The 25,302-nt window shown below is 45.4% G+C and overlaps 1 protein-coding gene across 3 annotated transcripts in view; it reads right to left on the bottom strand.

The window, feature by feature from the left end:
- Window positions 1-25,302, bottom strand: part of EPB41L3 (erythrocyte membrane protein band 4.1 like 3) — a gene marked incomplete at its 5' end in the record, with an annotated part of 110,456 nt that overhangs the window by 50,745 nt on the left and 34,409 nt on the right. For 2 of the 3 annotated variants that reach the window (XM_080936173.1, XM_080936172.1), the window contains one exon: window positions 17,741-17,794. In XM_080936173.1, the coding sequence (XP_080792299.1) occupies window positions 17,741-17,794 (54 nt within the window). Of the gene's footprint in view, window positions 1-17,740; window positions 17,939-19,303; window positions 19,507-25,302 lie in introns of those variants that run through there. The other variant, XM_080936171.1, reaches the window with a different exon arrangement.

The following is a 25,302-nucleotide window of genomic DNA, read 5'->3' as shown; positions in this document are numbered from 1 at the left end:
AAAAAATGTCTCCCCCAGTGCTTCCTTTCCTAATTGCATTTTCTCACTGGATGCCTGAGTATTTTCCTCATCTCTAAGGATCATTTGAAACTTCATTTCTAAGAGATTGCATTACTATTCCCCTTGGGCCCAGGAGCTCATGAAGAACTCGATAAAGCCCATGTGCGAGGGCTGCAGCCTGGGCCACCAGCTCAGCCCTGTTCACCGTCCTGCCCTGGGCCTTCCTTGTCTCTACCAAGCTCTCCACAAAAGCAGTCTAGCGGTTTGTGTTCCGGGAGTGGGTTTGTTTTTCAGCTTACAATCGACTGCAGTCAAAGCTAGGGACAAACAGAGCTGGTGTCTGGACAACCGAATCCACAAGGAGCCAGAGCCCTGGGATGCATGACGAGACACCAGCTGTCCTCGACACATCCACAGCTCTTTACACTTTCTGTCTCCCTGCCACAACCATTCCCACGGGGGCAGGGCATAATGGCAGCTACCAGCACATACACCAGGTCCATGTGGGCGCAGGTTGCACACGCATGGAAGACTGCCATGTGAGGCAGGGACTAAATGTATGGAGAACACGTGTGTCCACTTCTAGCCTCCCTCTTTAATTTTATAGGCAACCGGCTACCCCAGCTCCCCAGACCATAGCCCTTTCAAACAGGAAGCTGTCAATTAGTCAATAATAATCTTCTATACTCTTGCTGTGTGAAGTTGGATGATGACCACCTAGAGCATTCTGTAAAAAGATGCGAAATGGTGTCCTGGTCCTGAGACGGTCTTAGGCAAAACAGTTACTATGACTTACTTACATGTCTAAACTGACACACGTTAGAGTTTGCCTTGCAGCACGGAAACCTTTAGGATGGGCATTTCAAGTTTATTTTTATGTTTCATTGCAGTGTATCAGACAGTCCCAGTTCAGAATGGGTTAGGAGAGAGGTTAGCCAATTTCTCTGAGTTTTACTGTCTCAATCATAAGATGAAACTGTGACCAGCACTCCCCTGTAGGATATGGCATGAAGCACACGGAAAGGCACTGCCCAGATTGTGAAAAGCAGTAAGGAAAAAGTACAGCTGTCTCCTGAGGGGCTCTGCCAGAGCCTGACAAACACAGAGGCAGATGCTCACAGCCAACCAGTGACTGAGAATGGGGTCCCCAGTGAAGGAGTTAGAGAACGGACTGAAGGAGCTGAAGGGGTTTGCAACCCCATAAGAACAACAATACCAACTAAGCAGGTGCCCCTCCCCCCAGCTCCCAAGGACTAAACCACCATCCAAATAATACATATGGAGTAGCCTGGCTCCAGCTGCATATGTAGCAGAAGACAGTCTTATCCGGCATCAGTGGGAGGAGAGGCCCTTGGTCCTCTCTAGATTTGATGCCCCAGTGTAGGGAAATGTCAGGGCAGGGAGGTGGGAGAGGGTGGGGGATGGGTTGGGGAGCACCCTGATAGAAGCAGAGGCATAGGGGATGGGATAGGAGGTTTCTGGAGGGGAAACCAGGGAAGGGGATAACATTTAAAATGTAAATAAAGAAAATATCCAACAAAAGAAAAAAAAAGTACCACTAATCATTCTTAGGTCCCTTAAATAAGATCAAGGCAGTTTTTAACCCTGGAAATCACAGAAAATGAAGTACTCCTCTTAGAGGCCCATTTCTTCTGTATACTGCTTTCCGGACTCACACAGTCATACTCAGTACCGAGGTAAAATGATTAAATGTTCTCTGTGGAAAAACATCCCTACCATCCGTGACATGGGTATGCGCCACACAATGAATGGTTCTGAATATGCATTGGGGAGACTGGCACATTTGGTTATCTTCTGGGCCAAGGCATAAGATGGGCATATATTGTCATGGATACCGCATGCCGCACCGTCAAAGCAGGCATGAGTGATAGGCAGACATTAGCATCCCCCCACTGTCTTCTACAACATTCGAGGCACAGACACTTCCGGCACATACATCATCCAAGTCTCCTCTTGCAATTCAGCCCCGGGACCTTTTAATTTTTGAAAAGTCGTCTCTTTCTTTCATCTGTAATTGGGTTCTGCCCTCATTTGTTGCAGCAATTGGAGCCCATGTTTGAAATCAGACTTTTGTGTTTGGAGCTGAGCACGGTGGCAGATAATAGCTCTTGGGCGGAGCTTCTTCTTGGCCAGCAACAACACTTGGCTTCGTTTTCACAAAGACTTTCACAGCACACAGACGCTGAGCCGACTGCTAGACAATATTTCCTGTTGTTAATCTGCTATGGATTCAGGTCACTATGCCAATGTGTGCGAAACGAATGCAGGAGGGGCAGCCTAAGAGCGAGGAATTGTGAGAGATGCAACTTAAATCAAGCCTAAGGCCCCTATCAGCTCTTTCTTAATAATAAGCTTTGAGAATTTTTGTCTTTAACAGGACATGGTTTTCTGATATCCCAAACCAACCGACAGACAGACAAAACCCACACATATGTATGTCCACACCGAAATTCCTAATTCGGCAGTTTACTTGGTCAAATAAAGAGCCCCGGGGAATGGATCCGTCGAGAAGGGAGCAAGACTTCTAGCGTGCGGTCAGTGTAGAGCTGACACGCTGCCGCCTTTTAACCCTGTATGACACCGACACCAACACTGCTCTACAGATGCAGGAAGTCAATTTCTATCTCTGATTTCCATCAAGTCTTCTGCGCTATTCCCCGAGCAAGGCTGAGAGTAACCTCAGAAGAATGTCCGGGTCACAAGTATCGTCATAGCATTTACCAGGGGACAGAGAGTAAGGGCTGCAATAAATTGAATTGGAAGGATGAGGCCGGACAGACGGAAGTGATGTGTGTCTCAGACCCCTCTTCATTTTATTTCCACACATATTGAAAGTGAAAGGCATCATTATGGTGAGTTCTATTGTTGTTGTTATTATTATTATTATTTAATCTCATCCCAAGGTAACAAGAGACCTTACTTAATCACACCCCCTTGCTTAGAAAGTCATGGATGATGATTGAAGATTTTGAAATTTTTATATAATTTTACTGTATAATTAAAAGATCTCTTCTTCCATACCTAAATACAGAGACATCAGAACAGGAACACATGGGTGTTCATTTGGAGTGTTAATAGCATGTTCTACTACATGTATGTATCTTGTCTACTGTGCAGGTCTCACACCAAGATCGATGTTTGTCCAGTAGTTACATATTTAAAGGGCTTAAGCTTAATAATTTTATATGAAACTCTTATTTGCATATCTGAGTCTAATGTTTGCTTTGAGGTTATGTTGAACAGTAAAGACAAGCATGTTACTTCATCTTTAATGCCCTGTGAGTGCTTTGGAGTTTACATGGGATGGAATTATTAAAACTGTACGCTATGAACTGTAGTTTGAGTGTCTTGAGCCTCCTGTGGTCTCCCTACAATGGCATCAATTCAAGCCCAAGGTGGATTTAAATTAAGGCTCAGGGATTTGTATGGCTCATGTCCTTGCATGAGAAGGGTGACAAGCCCTGGTAATGTCTTCTTTCAAGTCCTCAACTCTCAGGAGAAGACATCAAATCATCTGAGAGGTAAGTGACAGTTCTGACACTGTTGAGTCACTGAAACTACATGAATCTGTCTCACCAGCTTCAACTAGGAGGATGTCAGCCTAATGTCACTGGGCTGCTAGAAGGCCATGGTGGTTTTATGTACCGTGACCTTCAAGGGGACAGCAGGGAAGTCAAGCTGGGAGCCCAGGACATCTCTTGTGATGTTCCTACTGTTCCTACCAACTTGAACTTTGGTGAGGGGATGTGGATGGGAAGTTCTGTCTCCGATCCATACAACTCTATCTGGTTTTATGCACAATAAAATTCCTCTTTAATAAAATGTGTGTGTGTGTGTGTGTGTGTGTGTGTGTGTGTGTGTGAAAGAAAGAAAGAGACAGAGAGACAGGAAAAGAGACAGAGAGAAAGACAGACAGGTAGATAGGTAAGTAGAAAGATGACAGAGAGACAGACAGACAGACAGAGATATCCTTAAATACTCCAAGAAGTCAAATCTGAGCTATTTCTCTTGTAGAAAGCATACAAGAAGTTTATGATGGAGGGCTGACCAACACCACTTGCTGAATGGAAAGGAAGGTCTGTGTGGCTGTAGTCTTAAGCTGACAGGTAGTTAATTCTCAGCTGCTTTTACCAGTAGCTATTGACAGTCAGTCCTAGGGCATGCCTTGGGGGCTGCGGCTCGTCTCCAATAATGTCCACGGCATAACTGTGCTTCTCTGAGCAACTGAGACGATCATAGTTTAGACGCTGAGGGGCACCTTTCTCATCGGAGCCTTCCAGAGAGAGGATCGGCTGCGAGCTAATCTCACATCCAGCTTTATATTCATTTTATCTGCATTTTGTGTCCTATCTATTTAACATCCTCTCATTATACTTTGTGAACTAGTGTGAAAAGAGACATTAACAGCCCTCCGAGAGTGAGACAAAGCCCGAGTTCAATGGCGTCTTTGAAACTGACCATAGTTCTAGCGGTGGGGTGAGGTTTGCTTAGCTCCTCTTGCTGTCAAGACAAATTCCTATGGCTGCACTCTTTAGGAAGGCTCTGTAAGCCACGGCTTTCGGGGCAGGATTCTATATAGAGGGAGGACTGGAGATGTGACCGCGTTTTGCCTGGGGTAATTATCTTAAACATTCATGCGCTCTCTGGGCTCAGGCTAATGGCATTTCCCCAAAGAATGAGGCGCCTCTGTGGTGACTGCATTTGCTGTCACCATGGCATTCCATACGAAATAGCAAGTCTCTGTATGCCTTTCTGCTTCCCAAACATCAGGACAAGAACAGTTTGTGTAGCTGTACATCTGTTCTCTATCACTCATTCCTCTGAGGGGAATGGGGAGGCAGGGGCCTTGTTAACCAGTAAATGAGGCTCCAAGAAAGAGTTTCCTTCACCCTACCAAGGAATTTCAAATATACCAGTGAGGCACAGCTGTCTGTCACACTGAAATGCTACACCCCCGTCCAACAAAGACACCATGCATACTGGGAAGAATTCCACACCCGGCCAGATAGAGCAGTTCATAAATTAACAGCTACCCAAGCTGGTTAGGCTCAAGTCCCTCATCTATAGAGTTCTCCCCGTCCTGAATAATAGAAGGTCACAGGCAACACCAATGAAATAGGTCAGTCTTGCAAGAGAAGCAACACCTGGACCATAAATTACATTCATCTTGAAGCACGTGGTCCCTTAGTCCTTATCTGACAACTTTACTTTCAGAGATGTTATGTGTTTCAAGAAAGGTTCCCGCAACAGGAAGTCTGTGACCTCTGGTAGGAAAACCTGTAAGAAGCTAATAATGCAAAAGCTGGCAATCCAACTCTCCGGAGTGGAAAGAGAAGATGATCTTTTGCTTTTCTGAAGAGAGGGAGTGAGACCAGATGTCTGTACAGGGACCAGAGCGGAAAGAATACCAAAAGAGCGGCGAGGGACTGAGGGAGACATAAAGAAGAGACAGGGCACTGGTTTTGGTTTCCCAGTGGTAAACATGGGGTTACACTTACAGAGAATTGCTCCTTTTCTAATGTGAAGTGTGTTGAGAACTGCCTGAGTCACGTCATTTCCTGCCTCACGGTGTAATAGCGCAACCCTGAGAGAACTCAACAAAGCACAACACCAGCAGCGCCACTAATGCCCAGGGCGGCCGTTCAGAGACTCTCTGGACCAGCCATGGCTCCAAGCTGTGCAGAGCCGGAGTTCTCATCAGTTGGCAGAAGCGAGACAGTGATAAGCGAAAGGCCACACAGATCCACACTGAGGAAATAACGGACTTGGCAATGGACCCAAGGGAAGCAGGCCGGGACTTCAAAGCAGACAGCCTTCCATTACTTGTCCACAAATGGCGCCTTGTCCCCCTTCCTGCACCTAACAGAGAAACACCTTCAGTGGGAATCCTGAAGACAAAACAGAAATGCTTTCCTATACATGCTTCATGAAAACTGTTTGAAGGAACCTAATTTGACCAGGGCCACCCACAGTAATCTCTCTAGGGAACACACATGGGTGGTTCCGAGGCTAAGGTCCGGTTTCCCAATTGGTACATAATCAACCAATCAATGCTAGAAACAGGCGGGACTTCTGGGTCCCTGGAGGCAGGCTAAGAGACTCAGGGGAGGAAGGGAGACTTTTGACATGTTTCAGAGGGAGAAAAGGTGACAAGCCATATGAGATCTCGGGCAGAGCAGCCATAGGCCACTTGCTCAGGCAGGAGATTGGAAACAGAACTAAGCTGAGGGCAGATTTAGATTTAGGCTGTTGAGCTGGGACTAAAGGTAACCGAGTAAGTAAAGCTGAGGGAAGATTAAGAGGACCTGAACTGAGAGTACTGGGAAGGGCAGGCTAGCCATGGGAGATTGGAAGTAGCTGGCAATTGTGTGTGTGTGTTTCATTTGCAGACCCTAGGGAACCTGGGCGGGGCTGATAGCATGGTCTGCCCTGAGCTTAAATCGGGGTAGCAAAAATTACAAGCTACACCTAAAAGGAGAAATGGGTTCGGTATGCGGGGGTGGGGGCGACCTAGTTGAGTTGACTAGTTGGATAAGTAGGGAGGTACCGGTGAAGTCCTCCCCACTCCCCACTTTGAATGTAGTATTCTTTAGACAGAGCTGGTAATTAATGACCTTTTTTTCCCTTCACTCACACACGTCTGAATTAATGTAGAGTATTACAGTCCCCAGGGCATGCCAGTCTGACATCTCTCCCAATGCCAAAGAAAACATTGCAGGTGCAGGAAATCGGTACTTTCTTAGTTGACATCACTTATGTCAAGTTCAAGCTGCTGCCCTGGAAACATTCTTCCCGCATCCCATGCCTGTGAGTTCAGAGTTGGTGCTGTCTGAGTGGTTTGCATGCATCTCCCACAAGTTCCAGTGATGGAAGCTTACTTCATAAACTCATGTGCTAATGGTCTGGGGCGGGGACTGTCTAGAGGCAGCTGGGATCGGCTGAGAGGAGGAAGAGCGGTAGGCGCTGGAAGGCCTGCTCGGTCTGATGCCCGCCCTCGGGGTTTAAATCCCGAGATTGCCGTTGGCAGACGTCAGCTGTGTACCTCAGCATCCTGGCCTCCTGGCCTCCAGGCCACAAGTTAAATGTGCTCCTATTTTTAACCTGGTCACGGATGATCACAGTGACACAAAGCAGAATCACACAGAGGTTATTGTGTCCTGCGGTCTCCTGACTACCCCACCTGCATGAACCCAAGCAATTCAGTTTTTTGACTTTTAAGGCAGGTCTTTGAAATATACTTTCACCTCTACACTGGATGACTTTGCCTTGGCTGGCATCTCAGCACCACTTGACAAGTTTATTGCAAGAGAACTAGCCACTCTCCAGAATTCTAGCCTCTTACAATTAACGTTTCACAGAGAAAAACACATAGACCGGTCAACAAACTTCATTATATAATGCATGAAACCCTGCTGTGGCCAGAAGAATTCTACATGGCCCTAGTCTTCCTGCCTCTCTGGTGTATAAGCCCTCATAATCCTTAAGACTACCAATAGAACAAATCCCATTGTGATTAAGTGTGATTTAAGGCCCATGTTTGTGCTTTCTGCATTAAATAGCAAAGCGGTGTTCCAATGACACAGACGAACCCTTCCACCACACAGATGGCCTCAATCCTTATGGTCCTCCCGTCTACTCCTCCGCCTCTTCCCTCACACTAATGATGCAAACGCACACAGTGCCTGCTCCTAACAGCATGTTTTCTGCCTAAGGGATGGAACGCTGAGTAGTGTGATGTAAATATTACGTGTGCAATATGGCTTCAGTAAACTGGAGCGAGAGAAGAAAGGGAAGGAGAGGTGTAACTATACCACAATATCAAGACCCAATAAAAAACATGTGAATGCTTCTCGCCTCAATCCTGACTCAGAAACCACAGCTCGGACTGCCAGCACTTTTTGATAATTAATTCCTCCCTGCCAGGAGTAGCTGGAGATCCATTTATCATGTTCAACAACCTGAACCACTTTGGCGGTGTCCTCACTCCCGAGGAAGTATTTATAACTAGCCAAGGGCTGTCAGCCCTCTATCAAAATCTAAACCTAAAGAGACACAGAAGAATCCAGTCCTCAAAGAGCTGAATTCCAGGCAGGAAAGTTCCCAGAGACCAAAGGACCTGTCTCAACACAAAACAGAGAGCAACAGCCTGGTTTCCATCTCTTTCCTGTACCCAGGGGCTTCTGCTGAGTTTCTTGTTACTTTAAGAAAACCCCGCTTAATACAGAACTCCTCGGCTTTGAAAGGCAGGTTGAGGATGACACACGTTTTCAAAGATACTTGAAATCAAACTGAACACTGAGGAAGCCTGCTGCCATGCAGGGTTACTAGGTAAGATACCACATAATACAACATCTTGAGGCTCTGTGGAGAATGTCCTGTGCCACCTTCAGAGGCACTCATGAGTAGGAAAAGCAGGGGGACCCCTCATGTGGTCCTTTCTCTTGCATTGGCCATCCTATGCCATCTAAGAGTTCATTACCAAATGTGAATTGGAGTTTCCCGCTCACCGTAAACCGTGAGTCAGCACACAGGGAGGCAAGCACTGCCAGCTGGGATGGAACGTGTGTAGTCAGGCACACAGCCCATCCAGGCTTGCTCAGCCCCTCCTGGCATATGACACGGGGTACCCTGGTTGCAGTGGGGTTACCAGGGCCATGTGAGCAAAAGCAGGGTAACTGTTTCTTGGGTCGACTGCTCCAACCTCCACTGTCTGGTCAGAGGGCACAACTTCCTGTGTTTTCATAAAATTACTGAGCATTTCTAAAAGTGCCAAATGGATGGTTAGCTGAGCCCAAAAGACCTGATGCTCGTTAGTTCCTGGTTTAGAAAATACTGGAAATGGAGTCACATGAAACTTCTTTTCTCAAAAGGTAAAGCACACTGTCCAGTGTCTGACATACTAGAGTGAAAGTGGTTTTTAGGACAGTATGAGGGAGGTGCCTCCACTAGATACACAGAGTATTTTATATTTATACTTACTCTTCTTTCCAGACAAACATGCTTTATGCTGTACAGGATGAGCATGTCACTAAACTGGGGAAGGATTTGAACTTGCAAAGCGCTGCAGACCGTTCCCTGGCATCTGGAGAGCATTCACTCTATTTCTTACAACGACCCCGAGCCTATGTTTTACAGATGGAAGAACTGAAGGGTACCGTACAATAGGCCACCGAGGTGACTAGTGACACAGCTTTCTGAAGGCCGGCGCACTTGAGCTCAGCACTCGCCTCTACAGAGTGGGCAGGAAGAGCAGCTCAGACTAACCACACCCTCCTCTGCAAAAGCTAAACCCTGCCACTGTTAAGGTATTTATACGAGTGAGCTTCAAGAGAATATTTTTCAAGCCTGGGTATGTGCAACTCTTTTAGATAAAATGCAAACTTATGCCCATTTCCTACCAGTGAATGAGATGAGAGAAGATGTGATTTTCACATTCTGTCTTAACTCCAGATGCCTTCAGGAGTGTATATGAGACAGACACAGCAAACTCCTCTCAATAAGCCTTTAAGGAAACACGAGTCTGTTAAGTCGATTTCACAATTCTGGATGGCTCTGTCTGCTGGAGAAACCAGCTGCTGTCAGCATGTCTGACACGGAAACCAGAAAAGATGGCTAGATGGTGACTGGGCAGGCAGGCAGCTAGACTGTTTTGCAAACATGAGGTCCTGAATCTGAGTATTTAGGATTCGCTTAAGAAACTGCACCTGGTGGTCACAGCTATAATCCCAGAAACCGGGAAAGGAGAGAGAGGTGGATTCCTGGAAGCTCACAGGTCAAGTGGCCTGGTGTATCTGAAGAATTGCCAGGTCAGTGAAACTCTTCTCCAACAAAAAGACTGACCCTTGAAGTGCCCTCTGGATTTTCAGGTGCCTTGTAAATACCCTTCCTCAACAGGAACCCCCTGACACATTCCAAACAAACCTATAAAACAACAAAAATCTCTGGCAAGGATAGGTAATCTTTTCTTATGTAGGAGTAGCTGTGGCCTCAAATCCAAAGGATTGTTGGCTTGATAGTAAATACACCTTAGGCTGAAGAGGGGTCAAACCAACCACTGCTAGAATTTACTTAATTGCCAGTAAATACTAACTAGAGAATATGCATTGTGACCATTAACCAACCAGGAGGGAAATCTATGAAGTCTCGCCAGGTAACATTAAACAGGGCTTTCCCTCTATTTCCTCTTCATGTTTTGCATCTCCAATTAATTACTCAGTTGAGAGCCAACAATACTGGACTAACTGATGTTGCCATGGCAAATCTTTCCTTTGTGTCTGTTGTCATCACGAACAAGGTCACAGGAGTAGTTCAGCCACGAGACACTCATAAATCCATTCTAATATTTCTCTAGCTTTTGAAAATGTCTCCAGACCAATAGCTCCATTTTTCCTTTTGTGATAAAAGCTAAAAGAGCGAGTTACCCGTCTCAACCTGCCAGTCAGATGCTGGACTCCAGTACAGGTGAGTGAGCCAAATTGGGAAACTAATTACTGCCAATGCGTACCCTGCACCACAGCAGAATTATCCAGAGTGTAACACACCGGAGCTGGGTAAAGTGCTTTGTGAATATTTCACTATCCCTGTGACAAGTCCTCCAACGGATACCTACCTGGGTCTCCCCTGTATAATTTGCTGAATTTACATGCACGCACACACTGAACCAAATAAAAATAAAAATTTAGAGACTCAACTGTGGAGCATGTCCTCCTGTGTTTCTAAGAACGAAACTGTGGCGAAGGAGATCACAGGTGCTATTTGTACGGTGTGTGATTTGGGGACAAGGGTAAAGTCATTCTCGGAGTCCGACTGAAATAGTGGAGGAGCATGAGACTGAGGGGGTAAGCGGCAGCACTGCCACGTGCCTCCAGCGGTGCAAAGAGAGCCTCAGCTCCTAGCTAATGCTGGCAGGCGGACTTCCCACGTGTCCTGAAGGGCCAAGCATGTGCCATGAAAGGCCAGGCATTGACTTAAACACTCAGCTGACACCAGTGACAAACCTGTCTTTCATGAGGAAATGCTGAGATTATGAAAAGAACTGGCGATAGATTGGGAAAACTGAAAAGGAAATCACTGCGGCTTGATGGACAATGCCAAGTGAGAAGTACACAGTCTGCCTGATGTGCTTCCACACAAAGACAAGGGCTGAGCAGAGTCTAGAACCTTGCTCCGCGCAAGGGCTGGAGGACTTTACACACGTTATCTCTCCACCCACCTTCCTCTTCTCAGTGAAAATAAAAGCCAGTGTTTCCCAGTTCTGCCTATCCCATTCCATCCTCAGAGCGTGCTCCATGGTCGAGCTGGCCATCATTTTCAGAAATAATCTTTAAGAAATACTGGGAGACTGTCCTGTGACATTACACTCTTCAAAGGGCTCTGTTCAGATTCTCGGCTCTTCTGCTCCAGGTAAGTCTAAAGGACTCTACAGCCAGCCCCCAGCGGTTTAAGAGAAAGGACTTGCTATGAGGCCTGTTACATCTCCCAGCCACAGGACGGGGATAACAAGGACACACTAAAAGGCAGGAACAATTTTAGGAGCCTCTCTTCCTTTTCTCAAACTATATTTATGATACTAAAAAAAAAGAAAAAGAAAAAAAAAGAAAAAGATGACCAGTTTTCAAGTCATGTGCTTAGAGAATGTAAACAGATTAAGTGACCAAAAATCCGTGTCTTCTTTTGTGTGTTATGCAGGTGTTTCTGTGTATGCACGTGTGCTAACAGGCGTGCTTGCACGTGGAGGCCAGAAGTTGATGCCAAATGCCTCCCTTAATCGCTTACCACCTTATTTTATGAGACCAGGTCTCTCTGAACCAGAGGCTCGCAGAAGGACCTAGACTGCCTGGCTAGCGAGCCCGTGAGGCCCTCCCAACTTTACATCCCCTTCCACACTGATATCCACACCACACCCAGCTTTTTACACGACTTCTGGGTGACTGTACTCAGGCTCTGATGCTTGTGTGGCCAATGATTTACAAATGGAACCATGACCTTGCCCCCCCCAATCTGTTTCTTCTTGAGAGACCACTGTTCACCACATGGAAAATCCTCCCTCTTTTCCTTTCAAGTAGAGTTTCCAAAGTCCAAGCTGAAGGCAAATCCTAATCTTTGGTTGATACCTTTCCTGGTGTAGCCTTTGCATCCTTTTGGTGAGGGGTTGTCGAACCTCTGGGTCAGAGGAGTGGCACGTAGATCCCTGTTCCTCTCTGCCCTCCAGACTGTGTTTCCTCAGGCACGATAGTAACTTCTCTGAGGCAGTTTCCCAGCCGAGAAACAATGGAAGGGCCATAGTTACAGTCAGTGCTTCTTGTAGATTAAATGGTTTGCCTCTACGGTGAAGACAAACTCAATTTTAAGCTTGAAGTATCCACTCAACGGCTGTGTAGTGACTGAAACAAAGTGTGCTCTAAGAAACACGTCCTGTTGGTAAAATGAGCATGGCTGACATCGCCAGGCAAGTAGAAAAGTGCACTGGCTCACACTTAAGACACGATGCATCACTGGGTCTGAGAACAGACACTGGAGCTTAGGTGTGGACATGCTGCTGAAGGGCTCTGGGACAGCCGATGGCAGCAGCTGCACCTGTCCCACTGTCACGGGGCCCATGAAGCTCCATGGACGAGGCTCTGGTGCCCATGCAGACAGGGTGCAGCCCACCATGCTGGAGAGACTTTCCTGACTAAAGCAGTGAGTGATGCTGGGGCTCAGGCAAGGAAGGGCCTGGATTCAACCTGGAGCCGAGGAACGGGGACTGCAGCTAGCCATGGCCACGGGGGAGCAGTGAGTTCTGTGCAGAAAGATGGGTGGTGAGAGGCAGCAGAGGCATTCTCTGCTTTGCTCTTCTGTGAGATGTGCCATGGGAACCAGGATGGCTTTCACATGAAGCTGGAGCCAAGAGTGAGCAGCCCTCCTCTGCACCCGGGGCTCCAAGCAACCACACGTGGCTATGTCGGCATCTCACCGGAACTGAGGTGATTGTGTCACTGCCGATAAGGATTTCTCTCTGGGGACATATGACGGCCCTCAGCCACAAGGATGGTAAAGACACTAAAAGACATGAGTTCTGAGCTAGTAAGCTCGACAGAAAACACAAAGGAAGACGTGAACTCTTGTATCTTCAGTAAAGACGTCGTGCACATGACGGGGGGGGGGGGGGGGGCGCGGCGGGCATGGTGCTGTGGGCATCGAAGAACAAGTTTGTTGTCATGGAACCAAAATAAGCAAACAGTGGCTCAGTAACATAATGTTAGAGAATCAACACTTGGAAATGAGGGCTAACTAGGCAGGTCAGTTAGAAAAGGGCGTGTTGCAAAAGCCCAAAGACTGGAGTTTGATCCCCCAGAGTTGATATAAAAAGACTGGGAACAGTGCTGAGACAGGAGGATCTTGGCTTACACCAACACATACTTATACATGTACAATCAAATTCCCATATACACACAGGCACACATACATATTAATACAATTTGGTAGCTGGAGTAAACACTGAAAGAATTCCTTAGTAAGTTTTCTTTCGTAGTATTTAATGTACTGCCCAACACCCAGTGCCTCAGCAGTCCTTGGAAATATTTAATATATACCCATCACCTAATGACTTAAGCTCAAGCTCTGAAGTGTGCTGGGCTTTCCGTACATAGCCTACAACATGACAGACCGTTTTACAGTTCCTATGTCTCTAAATATATGCCCACCATTTTAATATCTAATATTCTTTAGAGGACTTAATAGGCCATGACCACACTCACAATGGACTATTAAGGGTTATTACTTTTAAAAAATGAATACTGGAATAGGTTTAACTCTTTAAGTAAGGAAGTCTGTCATCATGAAGCTTTAATGAAGACAATCCTCAACGCGCCCTGGGGACGATCTCACAGCATCTCTCTCAGACAGGAACCATCCTGTGTGCAATGCTCCCATGGCCGCACCAAGAGCTATCTGAATGAAGGATAAAAGTGAACCAATGTCCTCCCATCCCCCAGGGGCTGGGAGTAGGTCATTATTCGAGCAGGAAATTGCTGTGGCCGGATGGGGCCCTTAGGTTAGAGCATGAGACAGACGTGAGGCGTGATAAGCCTTTCCACTGAGAAGAACGTATTACAGGAGAAGAGGGAATCTGTAGTCACACAAAATGAAATTCTGATTTATAGAGTTTTCTTGAAAAAAACAATATTGGTGCAGGCTGTGAAAACGTCATGTTTCACATTTTCTATTCATCTGTTTCTGGTAATTCAAGAAAGGTAATAAGTGTTTGAGTCAACTTGCTGAATTAGGGTGATTCTGTCATTCTGTCTGGGGATTGAAATGGTCAAAAAACTTTTTTTTCACATAACCCATGAAAATAGAGGTTTAGATATGGAATAATTTCTTCTAGCCAAATCTTGCTAGGTAAAGAGCATGAGATAAGACAATCAAATAGCCAGAGTCAGACCACGGGCGACTTCCGAAACCCTCTTTCTGATCACAATTAGAGGACCAAGCACACTTAACTTCATTTTCTAGCAAACTCCCCAACCTCAGCTGGCCTCCGAGCATCTCCATGTGGTTACAACTCAAATGTTCCTACTCAAATGTGGGCAGGCCCACCATGGAGGAACCTTATAAAGTCTCTAAAAGGGGCTAAGGCTTTTATGATGTTACTAAACCTTTCAGAAGCTGTATTTGATTTGTTCCCCTCTGGATTCAATTATTTCTCCAGTGTGGCTGGCTGAAAGGCATGTTTCCTGGGATATGAATCTAGAATAGATATACCTGGGCTCCAGTCTCACTGCCGTCCTCAAGATGATTAACAAGCTGGGTAAACTGGAAATTCAAATGGGGAAAGGAAGCCAGCAGAACCTTTTAAGTAACCCTTGCAACAGAGACCTTCCTAAACCACCTTTTCAATAATTTTCTGGGTATGTCCCATCTATTGCCCAGGAGCTGTTTATGTCTCAGGATAGCTATGAATGTAGTACAACCCACTTGCACACTACAGCATCCTGCCAAAGTGTCAGAAGCCTGGACATCCTTGCCAATCCACTTGCACCTTAGTGGAATGCAAGGCAAACTACACTATGTAATATGTCAAATATTTTAGCCAAGCACCAGATAACTAGATTATAAAACACAGAATCCAAATTGAGATGAGATCTAAGTTATTTTTCTAAAATCAAGGTCATTAGAAATAAGATGGTCCACAAGTAGGATATATCAAATGTCTTATTGGATGGTCAATGGGGGATGTTACATATTCATCAGCAAGAGGCTGGGCTGGCTACGTGACACAGAAGAGTCAGGATAGCAAACAGTGAGCCGAGAACTGTGCCCTGTGCTTTACGGCATGGGACATTTCTCTTTCAAATGTCAACAAACTGGAATGGGAAGCCATGTATGTTCTCCAGGAGTCAAGAATACGAGGAAAATTATGCTCATAATTTTGTGGGCATATATAAACTCTGGAGGCATATTCCACAAACACATATCATGTGAAGTTGCCTACATGACCTTTTTTATACTGCAACTAGTCAAGCAAAATACCTGAAAGACAGAAAACCACTGCACAAAATGATGTAAGTCAACAGTTGTAAGGACGTCTATAGAACTTGCAAACATGAGCATCAAGACATGGGCTTGCTCTGAACATGAGAGTTCAGACATAGTATCAGAGATATGCTTCCTATACGTCCCTTTCCTGGGTTTCTAGTTCTCTTCCCACCGTAGAACTTAACAAGGGAAAAAGCAACCTTAAGGCTTCAAAAGAAAAGAGGAAGTGTGTGTGTGTGTGTGTGTGTGTGTGTGTGTGTGTGTGTGTGTGTAGATGGGGCCTTCTGTGGTTGACACAAAGGCCTCAGGATTAAGGCCTTTCTCATTTTGCTGAGTTGATGGCAGCATTAGGTTAGCTATGGAGAAAAACATAATTTTATCAAGATAAAACAATGCCTTATTAACTGTACGGAGGACTTGCTTCTGTCTTTTGTTCTAAATTTCCCACAACTACACATCTTGGGGCAGCTGCCAGGAAGGCAATGCTGCTTCTCCCGCTGAGGATTGTGGGCCTATCATTCCACCCCAAGGAGGGAGGGTTGGAACCTGTCTGAGGAAATGTGGTCTCTCTAAATTTGTCTAGAGTTCCCCCCAAGCTTTTCTCAGTGAAGGGCAGAGCATGAATAGCCTAATGCAAGCCGAACATTTAAAAATTCTCCAAAGACAGACTTCCTATACCTATGACCTTAAGTTTGCTTTCTGCAAACCTTTCCACATTCTGAGAACCTTTCAATGGGACTTCTCTAAGTCCTTGAGAATAAGTCACGCAGTCCCTCTGAGGGCTCAGTGCTTGCAAATGTTCCAGTCCATCATGAGAAGGGCTTCTGATCACCCTCTTCTAAAGTCCTCTGATAAAAAAGCTCCTATTGGATTTCGTTTCTCTTATTATCATTATAAAACAGTTCCCAGAGAACTGCTTCCTCGGAACAGGCTACAGCAAACACGGAGGGGACAGTCAAGCCGTGTCTCTCTGAACCCAGATGCTGCTTCCCTTTCTGACTCCACCAAGCAGCAAGGAATGAACCTTATGAACATGGCCACATACTCTCTCTCTTATTCCCAGACAGAGGTTGGCAGAGAACACGCTCTCATACCTGCTATCAAAATTGCAACTATTCTGCAAAGGAAGCCATCATTTGGACAAAGCGGCCGCCTACGGAGCAGGAAAAGATTTGGGTACCCACTATGCATTGCACCAGCCCAACAACCTGTATATGACTAACTTCTATGTATATCAGTATGTGACAAAGTAACTTTACTTAATGTGAGGATCTAACTTTCGATGTTCCTGCAGTCTGAAATAACTTAGCGATCCATCTTTTTTTTTTTTTTTAATCTTCATCAAGATGATACTGTGAAATGAATTTAAATGTTCTGTTACAAAAAAATGCATTACACTAAATATAACCAGAGCGATAAATGGGTTGTAACCCGAAGGGAAAGGGATGGAAGCTGGCGAGAGGGCTCTGTGGTGGTGAGCAGTTCTTTCAGAGGACCAGAGCCCAGTTTCCAGTACCCATTTCTAGGGCTCACAAGTACCCAGAGTTCCCCAGCCCCAGTTCCACAGGATCTGACACAATCCTCTGGTCTCTGCAGGTACTGCGTTCATGTGCCCTTACACCCACACTGACCAATACAAGTATTCTTAATTTTAAAAATAAAATAAATGTTTTGAAAAAGAGAGACACCTAGGGGATAGGGCAGATGGATGCGAAATGAGAGAACCCACACACAACAAAGAAGGCTATCACATTTTACACGTTGGGGGAGCGGGAGGGAAGCTCAAAGTCTACCACATTTGTCTTTTTTAAAAAAGAAATTACTCAGAAAGAAAAGAACATGGTCATTTTAAGTTATCCAACTACTACTCTCCAAAGAATTGACACAGGGTGTCTGGGCCCTAAGCGATGCCAATAGGAAAGGTAAAGCTGAGTGAAGTGTTCATAGGCAGAGGATTAGAGCAAAGTGTACTTTAACGTGGAAAGGCCAGGAGAGCCCATCTGGTCCTGGGTTTAGAAACACTATTACATTGTACTTTTCATGACAACGTTTTGGGACATTGCAAACTGGAAGTGATCTAATCTCCCATTATAGATGAATAATTCTGTCTTTTGAGTCCAGATGAGTATATCTGCAGGGTTCTGGGAAATGTCACCTTGCACGTTTTGTAGCAGTTTCTCACGTTTAAATGCACACTTACATCTACGTCACAGCCATACTCTGATCCGTCCAGAAGGGTGACTTTGCACTGCATGCTTTTCGGCCTTTTGACGATCTTCAGCGGGGAGCGGGAGAGTTTGCTGCTGGACGACTTCTGAGAGAGCTTATCGTCCTCCAACTGCTGATACTCGAGCTGTTTCGCAGCTGCAGCAGCGAAGTCCCGGTCTCTGTCGCTGACCTGTGAACAGTGAACACGTTTTTTACACCAGACCGGAAATGGACCGCTCAGTGTGCAGCTTCAGAGAAACAGCTGCGTTCCCGCCTCCCCGAGGACGTGGGCTGTCTCCACCGTGAAGCTAGAAGTCAGAGAGAACATTCCCAAAGCTCAGTCACACTTATAGAACCCCTTTGGGCCCTTTGCTCAGCTGACCCAAGATTAAACAGAGAAGAGAATTTGCCAGTTCTACAAAGACCTCACCAAATGAGGGAGGAAACCCAGGAAGGCTCAATCACATCTGGATTTCCTTTTACACTCTGTTTTCAGAATTCATCAGATGCTCCTACATTCCCTGGCCTGTTGAAACTACTCCCACACACTTACAAGATATCTAAAAACGTTAGGGCTTACAGGGCTGCAAGTGTTAATCTTGTCGGTAATTTTCCAACTGCTGCTATGTTTGATCTACTCTGAATCGGCTCAGTCAAGTCAGCAGTGTTAAAACTCAACCCAAAGTCATCCTAGGCCCATCTCTTTTCCGGGTAATGAGGTGCTGTGTGCGGCGCTCATCTGTTTCCGGGGCTCTATTCTGTTCTAGGCCAGCCTCACAACCGCAGAGAAGCGAACGCCCCTTCTCCAGTCAGCTCCCCAGATGTGTCTGCATCCCTGTTTTATCCAGTCGTGATAATGGCAGCGTGCACACCTGATGCATGGTCGAGTGCTCTGCAGTGGTTCCCTGCCCCATGTCGTAATAACGTGTCAGAACACGTTCCGGAGTGTCTATGAACAGGCTAATTACGTGTCCACTCACTAAACATTTTCTAAACTTATGAAACGGCTCCAGACTGCTAAGATTTGTTTTTAGTTGGGTAACAGTGGTGATGATCCCAAGTGTTCACAGGCGAAGTGGGTACCCACCAGTGACCTCCATCTCATGAGGGTGTAAATACCCGTCCATGCCACATATAAGGAGCAGCAATGACTCTAGCCTTGCCAAAACGGCCTTTTAAATGAGGTGGCAGTGTTCAGGTCAAACCAATAGCTGGGAAAATTAACTTTGCCCCAGGCTTTTTTGAAAAATGAAAACAGCCAGAGGGACAGTCAGGGCTTCCAGCTTGCTGTCCGCCTGTCCTTAAGCCCAGATCTAGGCAAAAATCTCCAGTCAGGAGTTGAGCTGAACATAACTGTTTTGATCAAAGGTGGATGGATGAGTGGATGGATGGCTGAGGAATGCCACTCACTGGAAGCCTTCAACAGCACCACTGTCATCCCCCTGGTGAGATGGCAAAAGCAGGTGACCTTCATAGTTGCCTTAGGGCTGACACCAAGTGGCACAGCTCAGCCAGGTTCCCTGATTGGCCTTCCCCAGAGATGCTCCAAGCTCACCTCCCTCTTCACTGGGGTGCTGTGTGCAGCAGCTTCAGGGAACTGCTCTAGTGATGGCTGTTCCTCGCTGGTTCCGCTGGCAGGCTCTGGTCCAGGCTGTGCCCCTGCTTGCCCCTGAGGCCTGGGTGCCTCCTGGGCCTCAGCCTCCTGGTCTGGCTTGGATTCTGAGTCTGATCCCGATTCGGTTGTCATGGTTGATTGTTCTGCAAGCAGAAAACAAGGCAAGGGCTGGTCACTGGGTGCAATTATCTTCCAGAAGAACCAACATGAAAGGGATGAAGAGGAAGCAGAGCCCAGCACTGTCCCACACCATCCACCATAACAGCTCTGTGCAGAGGCACTGTGAGGTCGCCTGGGAGGACGGAGCAAGACATTTTCTTAACTAGTGAGTGGTGGGGAAGGGTGGACCACCCAGGGCTGGAGGTCCCATAAGAAAGCAGGCTGTGCAAGTCATGAGAGCAAGCCTCTGGGTCAGGGTGCTGTCCTGACTTCCTTCAGTGATGAAGTATGACGTGGAAGTGTAAAGCCGAATAAACCTTTTCCTCCCCAACTCGCTTTTAGTCACAGTGTTCCCTCACAGCAATAGGAACCCTGACACAAACACACTAAGAACTAGTCTGCAATGCTCAACAGTGCCTCTTCATAATAGATTGTGGCCACAAAAAATAAAATTAAATAATCACACTGATGAAGAGTGAGTGTCTGCTGACTATGTGTATTTTTCTAATGATCTGTAAGGTAAGATATTCCACTGGCTTCTCAACTCTACACCAAGGACTCTTCGACCCCTGAATCTGTGGATGCTTTAAGAAACAACAAATGTCTTTCCTACTTGTTTTCAGCTAATTTTGCTGTTTCCTATTGGATTAAAATATACAAATATACATGGCCCTTTACCCCTGCAGCATCTGTCCCTGCCTGTGTTCCCTGCATCATTCCTCCTCGGTGGCATGGCGGGGGGGGGGGGTGCCTGTATTTCCCTCTCCCTCTGTCCCATGCCTTTCCTGGGTTCCCAATACTTCCTGTAGACACTGGAAAATAACCGTATCATATCTCATGTTGCTATATCCTAACAGAACATCTTGGGGCAAAAAACTACCATCTTCTAACAGAGGGCTAAGGCCACGCTAGAATTCTGTGCCTTGGTTTCCACATGTGCCAGACAAGAAGGCTAAGCGTCCTCAAACATTTTCCTCAGTCACTTCTGTCCCTTGCTTGCAGATATCCCTAATGTCTTAAATCGCATTCTTGCTGTTTGCGGTAAGAAAGACGCTGCGACAAGCGCACCCAAAATTCTGCGTAATTTATACTTGTACAGAAAGTACTCTAAAGACAATGTATCTTTTATCATCTCTTTCCACAATTCTAGTTCCCCTTGTAAAAAAGAAAATATTCTAAGCAAAGGGCTAGTGTAATTCCTTAAGAAAATGACTGATGTTTTGGTATGATATGGAATTGCGTAATTTTGTGACTCGTAATTGCATAGCACGCCCATCGTTAGTAATTTATCTTAGTAAAGGGGCACATCCAACACCAATATTGCTTTATGTATGCTCTTCCCATAGGGTTCCTTCTCTCAGTCACTAGCTATTCCTTTTGTTGGAAAAACAAAAGACATATCAACTTGGCGTGTATGGAGCTACCCTAAGCAACGTAAATATCAAACCCAGGATAAGACTGTTGGCCAACGTCTCCCCAACCCCACCTGTTACACTTTAAAGCCTTTTAAACACATCTTGAAAGCAAATATTACCTTTCTTTGGTCTGCTTATCCTGAAAGTTAGTTTGAGTACCAAGAAAGTGTGTGCACGTGTGCGTGTGTGTGTGGGGGGGGTTAACAAAGTGGAATTCAGACTCCATGTGGATTTCCGGCTTGGGGAGGTGAGAGATGATTTTAGTAGTCAATTCATTTGACTGTTGACACTGAGGTTTTACAGCTATGACAACATTGCATGCCTCCTTCTAGTCCCAAAGACTGCAGCAGGTAAGGTAAAATCCATTTCCTTCCACAGGTCTCAACCACCATTTCTCCCCTAGCTATAGTACGTGATGATAGGATGGAGTCTGAACACCAAGACAACTGAAAATAGGTATTAGACACCGCTGGGCCAGGAACCTATGGCTAGTTAAGTCATAGGCTATAAGGAGACTCTATATTACCATTCTGTTTAACAGGCGTAGTAAGAAACAGACTCCTAATAACTTATCCTCACCCCCAGAAATTCGTGCATCTTCAAACTCATCAATGAGACTTTTTTTTTTTTTTTTTTTTTTTTTTTTTTTTTACAAGTAGATGATGATGAACACTTTAATCCACAACTGGTCAAGGGGACACAAAAATCAGACTTCAGAATGCTCTGCCCGATTTCCCCTCACTTGGCCCACTGAGGAAGAAGAGGCAGAAAGCTGCTAAGAGCCAGAAGTGCTGAGCAAACGCAAGAGACTTCTCTAGACACGATGGGGAAGCTGCGCATGTGATGTTACAGCCGTGAGGACAGCGCACACAGAACCCGTGCAAACTCAAGCCACACAGACAAAACCTGTGTGGAGTCAGGAGGACGGCACCAAGTCATGCTGCAGGAAAAGGAAACTGAATGGCTCCTGGCAGGTTGGCCATGCTCCGGGGGGGATGCTCCCCCACAAGTATACAGTAGCAAACGACACAGTGTTGGGTGTGTAGGAAAGGGGATCTCTGGGGAACCCCTAAGGGCGACTGGATACACTGTGCTGAGTTCTCAAAGAATAAAGAAACTTTAAAACAGAATTCAATGCCTAGGTCTTATTTATACAAGCCAGGGCTTGTACCCTGACTGGAAAATGACAACAAATCACATGGTCTCCTTAGACACAAGAGGACAGAGGAGAGCTTCCCCTGCTTCTAATTATTCCGAGGCACTACTGTGCCTTCCTTGTGTGCATCAGCACACACGCCTGTAGCCAGTCTACTATATAAAAGGCAGATCCTGCGCCCCCTTCAGCTACCAGCATGTTCCTATCTTTCCTGCTCCCTCTTTTCTGTGCCACCGCCCCATACTAGATGGTGACTGCACTCCGGCAGGCCTACTCCTCATCTGAATCCTTGGCAGCCCTGACTGAGTAAGATGCCCTTCTTCTTGGGGTGTTCTTCTACCCCCCGAAGCATGTTGGTTTTGGGGTTCAGGACACACCATTCACTCTCTTCCTGCCAGTTCCTCTTCTAAGCGGGGAGCTGCTCCTCCAGCCTAGTCTTATGTTCCTGGAAGACAGTGGTTACCTGTTCCCATCTCCAGCTCAGCTCTCTGCTCTGTGCTGGGAGCTGCCATCAAGCCACCCACTGCCAACATTCAGGAAGCCTTTCCTGACCTGTCTACCAAAGCAGCTTCTCCCCATCCCCCTCTCCCTTGCCTTGGATATGGAAATGTTGTTTTCTTCAAGTCAGAATTTCAGAAACCTGTTATTTCCCTTATCTAATAAAAAATGGTTCTATTTCTGGAATCCAGCTGGAACTGGCTCCTTGCCACTACCTGAACCCCATTAGTTTTCTACTAAGTCCATTTTTAAAAACCTGCAATTGATCTTCCCAGACCCATTGCTGTTTGACTGATTAGTCTTCATGAAACATAAACCCATCAACAACTCACCATGGAAAGCTTCTAATCATTTCCCAGTACACGCAAGTGAAACCTACATTCCTAGCTGCTATGGCCTTAACATCGGTGCCCAAGACCTAACTCCCTGCCTGGCAGCCACTGCTTACCCCGTCCTACGCAAAGGGCCTCTCTTTAAGTGCCTGAATCATTTCAGTCTTCTGTGTCAAGGCTTCGTGTTTCCTCACTCTTCAGGAGGGAAGAGTATAGACAGAGGATCCCTCTTTGGCCACACAGCTATTCTGTGTCTTAAGAGTTTCCTTTCTAATGCTCTCCAATTTTGTAGTGATTCTCTACTCTCTAGAAATTCTATCTATATATCACAGTGTGAGAGTTGAGTGCACTTCTGCCCCTTGTCCTTAGCACTAAGATACAAGCAAGAATATATTACTGCACTAATTACTAGCAAACCTAATGTCTTCTATCCATACATATACATAAAGGTAAAACTGCTTAATCTTTGGGGAAAGCAATCAAGGGTTTATACAAATTTTTGTTTTATGGTTAAGAGAAGTCACTTCAGTTTCTGAAGAACCTGGGAAGAAAAGAATTATATAAAAAATAAAAATTACAAACACACACACACACACACACACACACATACACACACACACGTCTGTCTGTCCATCTAGAAAATCTGAGAAAAGAACAGCGTTTCCACTATGGAGTGAGGCTATATCCAGCAGCCATTGGGAGGCCACTGGTCTCTGCGCTACAATGCTTTCACAAGTAGGATGAAAACATTCCCAAAGAATCAAAGGGAAGGTTCAGCTATTTCACAGAATCCCTATAAACCACAAACAAAACACCAGTTGCTAAGTCACAAGTATATAAAACCATAAATGACTACAAGAAAGGTGTATTATAAATAAAGTTCTATTTTCCTACACCAAGATGATTCTTTTTTTGTTGTTTTTTAATTGAACAGCTTTATTTTAAAAAACAAAGATAAATGTACAGATTTTAAAAGCATTTTTGCATAAAACCATATAAATACATTTTGTCAGTACTTGTTTTTTTTTAAAGGTTTGATAGCATGCCTTAAAATCTTACTAGTTACAGTGAACATAAAGTACATGTAAAACAAAATGTAAGTTGGAAATAGTCAAAGTTTCCTTGGTGTATAAAGATTAAGCATATGATTTTTCATTTTTTGGCCTTTGTTTTTCTTGAACTTCATATAGTCTATAAGTTGTTTCTGGGGTGTTCAGAGCTTTCTGGGGTTAGTATCCAATTATCAGTGACTGCATATTATGTCTGTTCTTTTGTGACTGTGTTACCTCACTCAGAATGATATTCTCTAGATGCATCCATTTTCTTAGGAATTTCATAAAGCCGTTGTTTCTGATAGCTGAGTAGTACTCCATTGTGTAAATATACCACAATTTTTGTATCCATTCATCTACTTAAGGACATCTGCGTTCTTTCCAGCTTCTGGCTATTATAAATAGGGCCTCTATGAATTGTGGTGCATGTGTCTTTGTTGTATGTTGGAGCGTCTCTGGGGTATATGCCCAGAAGTGGAATAACTGGGTATTCAGGTAGTACTATGTCCAATTTTCTGAGGAATCACCAGACTGATATCAAGAGTGGTTGTACCAGTTTACAACCCCACCAACAGTGGAGAAGTGTTCCTCTTTCTCTGCATCCATGCCAGCATCTGCTGTCATCTGAGTTTTTGATCTTAGCCAATCTGACTGGTGTGAGGTGGAATCTCAGGGTTGTTTTGATTTGCATTTCCCTGATGGCTAAGGATGTAGAGCACTTTCTTAGATGATTCTCAGCCATTCACTATTCCTCAATTGAGAACTTTTTGTTTAGCTCTGTACCCTATTTTTTTAATAGGATTGTTTGATTCTCTGGTGTCTAGCTTCTTGAGTTCTTTGTATACCTTGGATATTAGGCCTCTATCAGATGTGGTGTTGATAAAGATCTTTTCCCACTCTGTTGGCTGCTGTTTTATTTTCATGATAGTGTCTTTAGCCTTACAGAAACTCTGCAATCTCATTAAGTCCCATTTGTCGATACTTGACTATAGAGTAAGGCCAGTTATGTAAAGTTTTCTCCTCTCATCCCAAGGCTTCACTTGTTCCATCAACATTGTGGCAGTTGTGAGGAGCAATAAGACCAAAAGGTTCAACTGAAGTCTGTCACCCTTCAGGTCAAAAGCAGACCAAACATCATGGCGTTTGCAAGTTACTCCTCAAAATGCACAGAAGCCACATGCTCATCACCTATCTCCACAGATGTCAACCATATAGAGTTGACACATTGCTTACTGCTAACAGCAGGGAAAAATCCTGACACACCCATGTGCACAAGGACACACTCCTACAAATGCAAGTGTGCGTGTGCGCGCACACACATACACAC

Source organism: Micromys minutus (genome assembly GCF_963924665.1).
Source record: "Micromys minutus genome assembly, chromosome: 23".
In the NCBI taxonomy this organism is placed as follows: Eukaryota; Metazoa; Chordata; class Mammalia; order Rodentia; family Muridae; genus Micromys; species Micromys minutus.
This window is presented reverse-complemented; position numbering and strand designations above follow the sequence as displayed.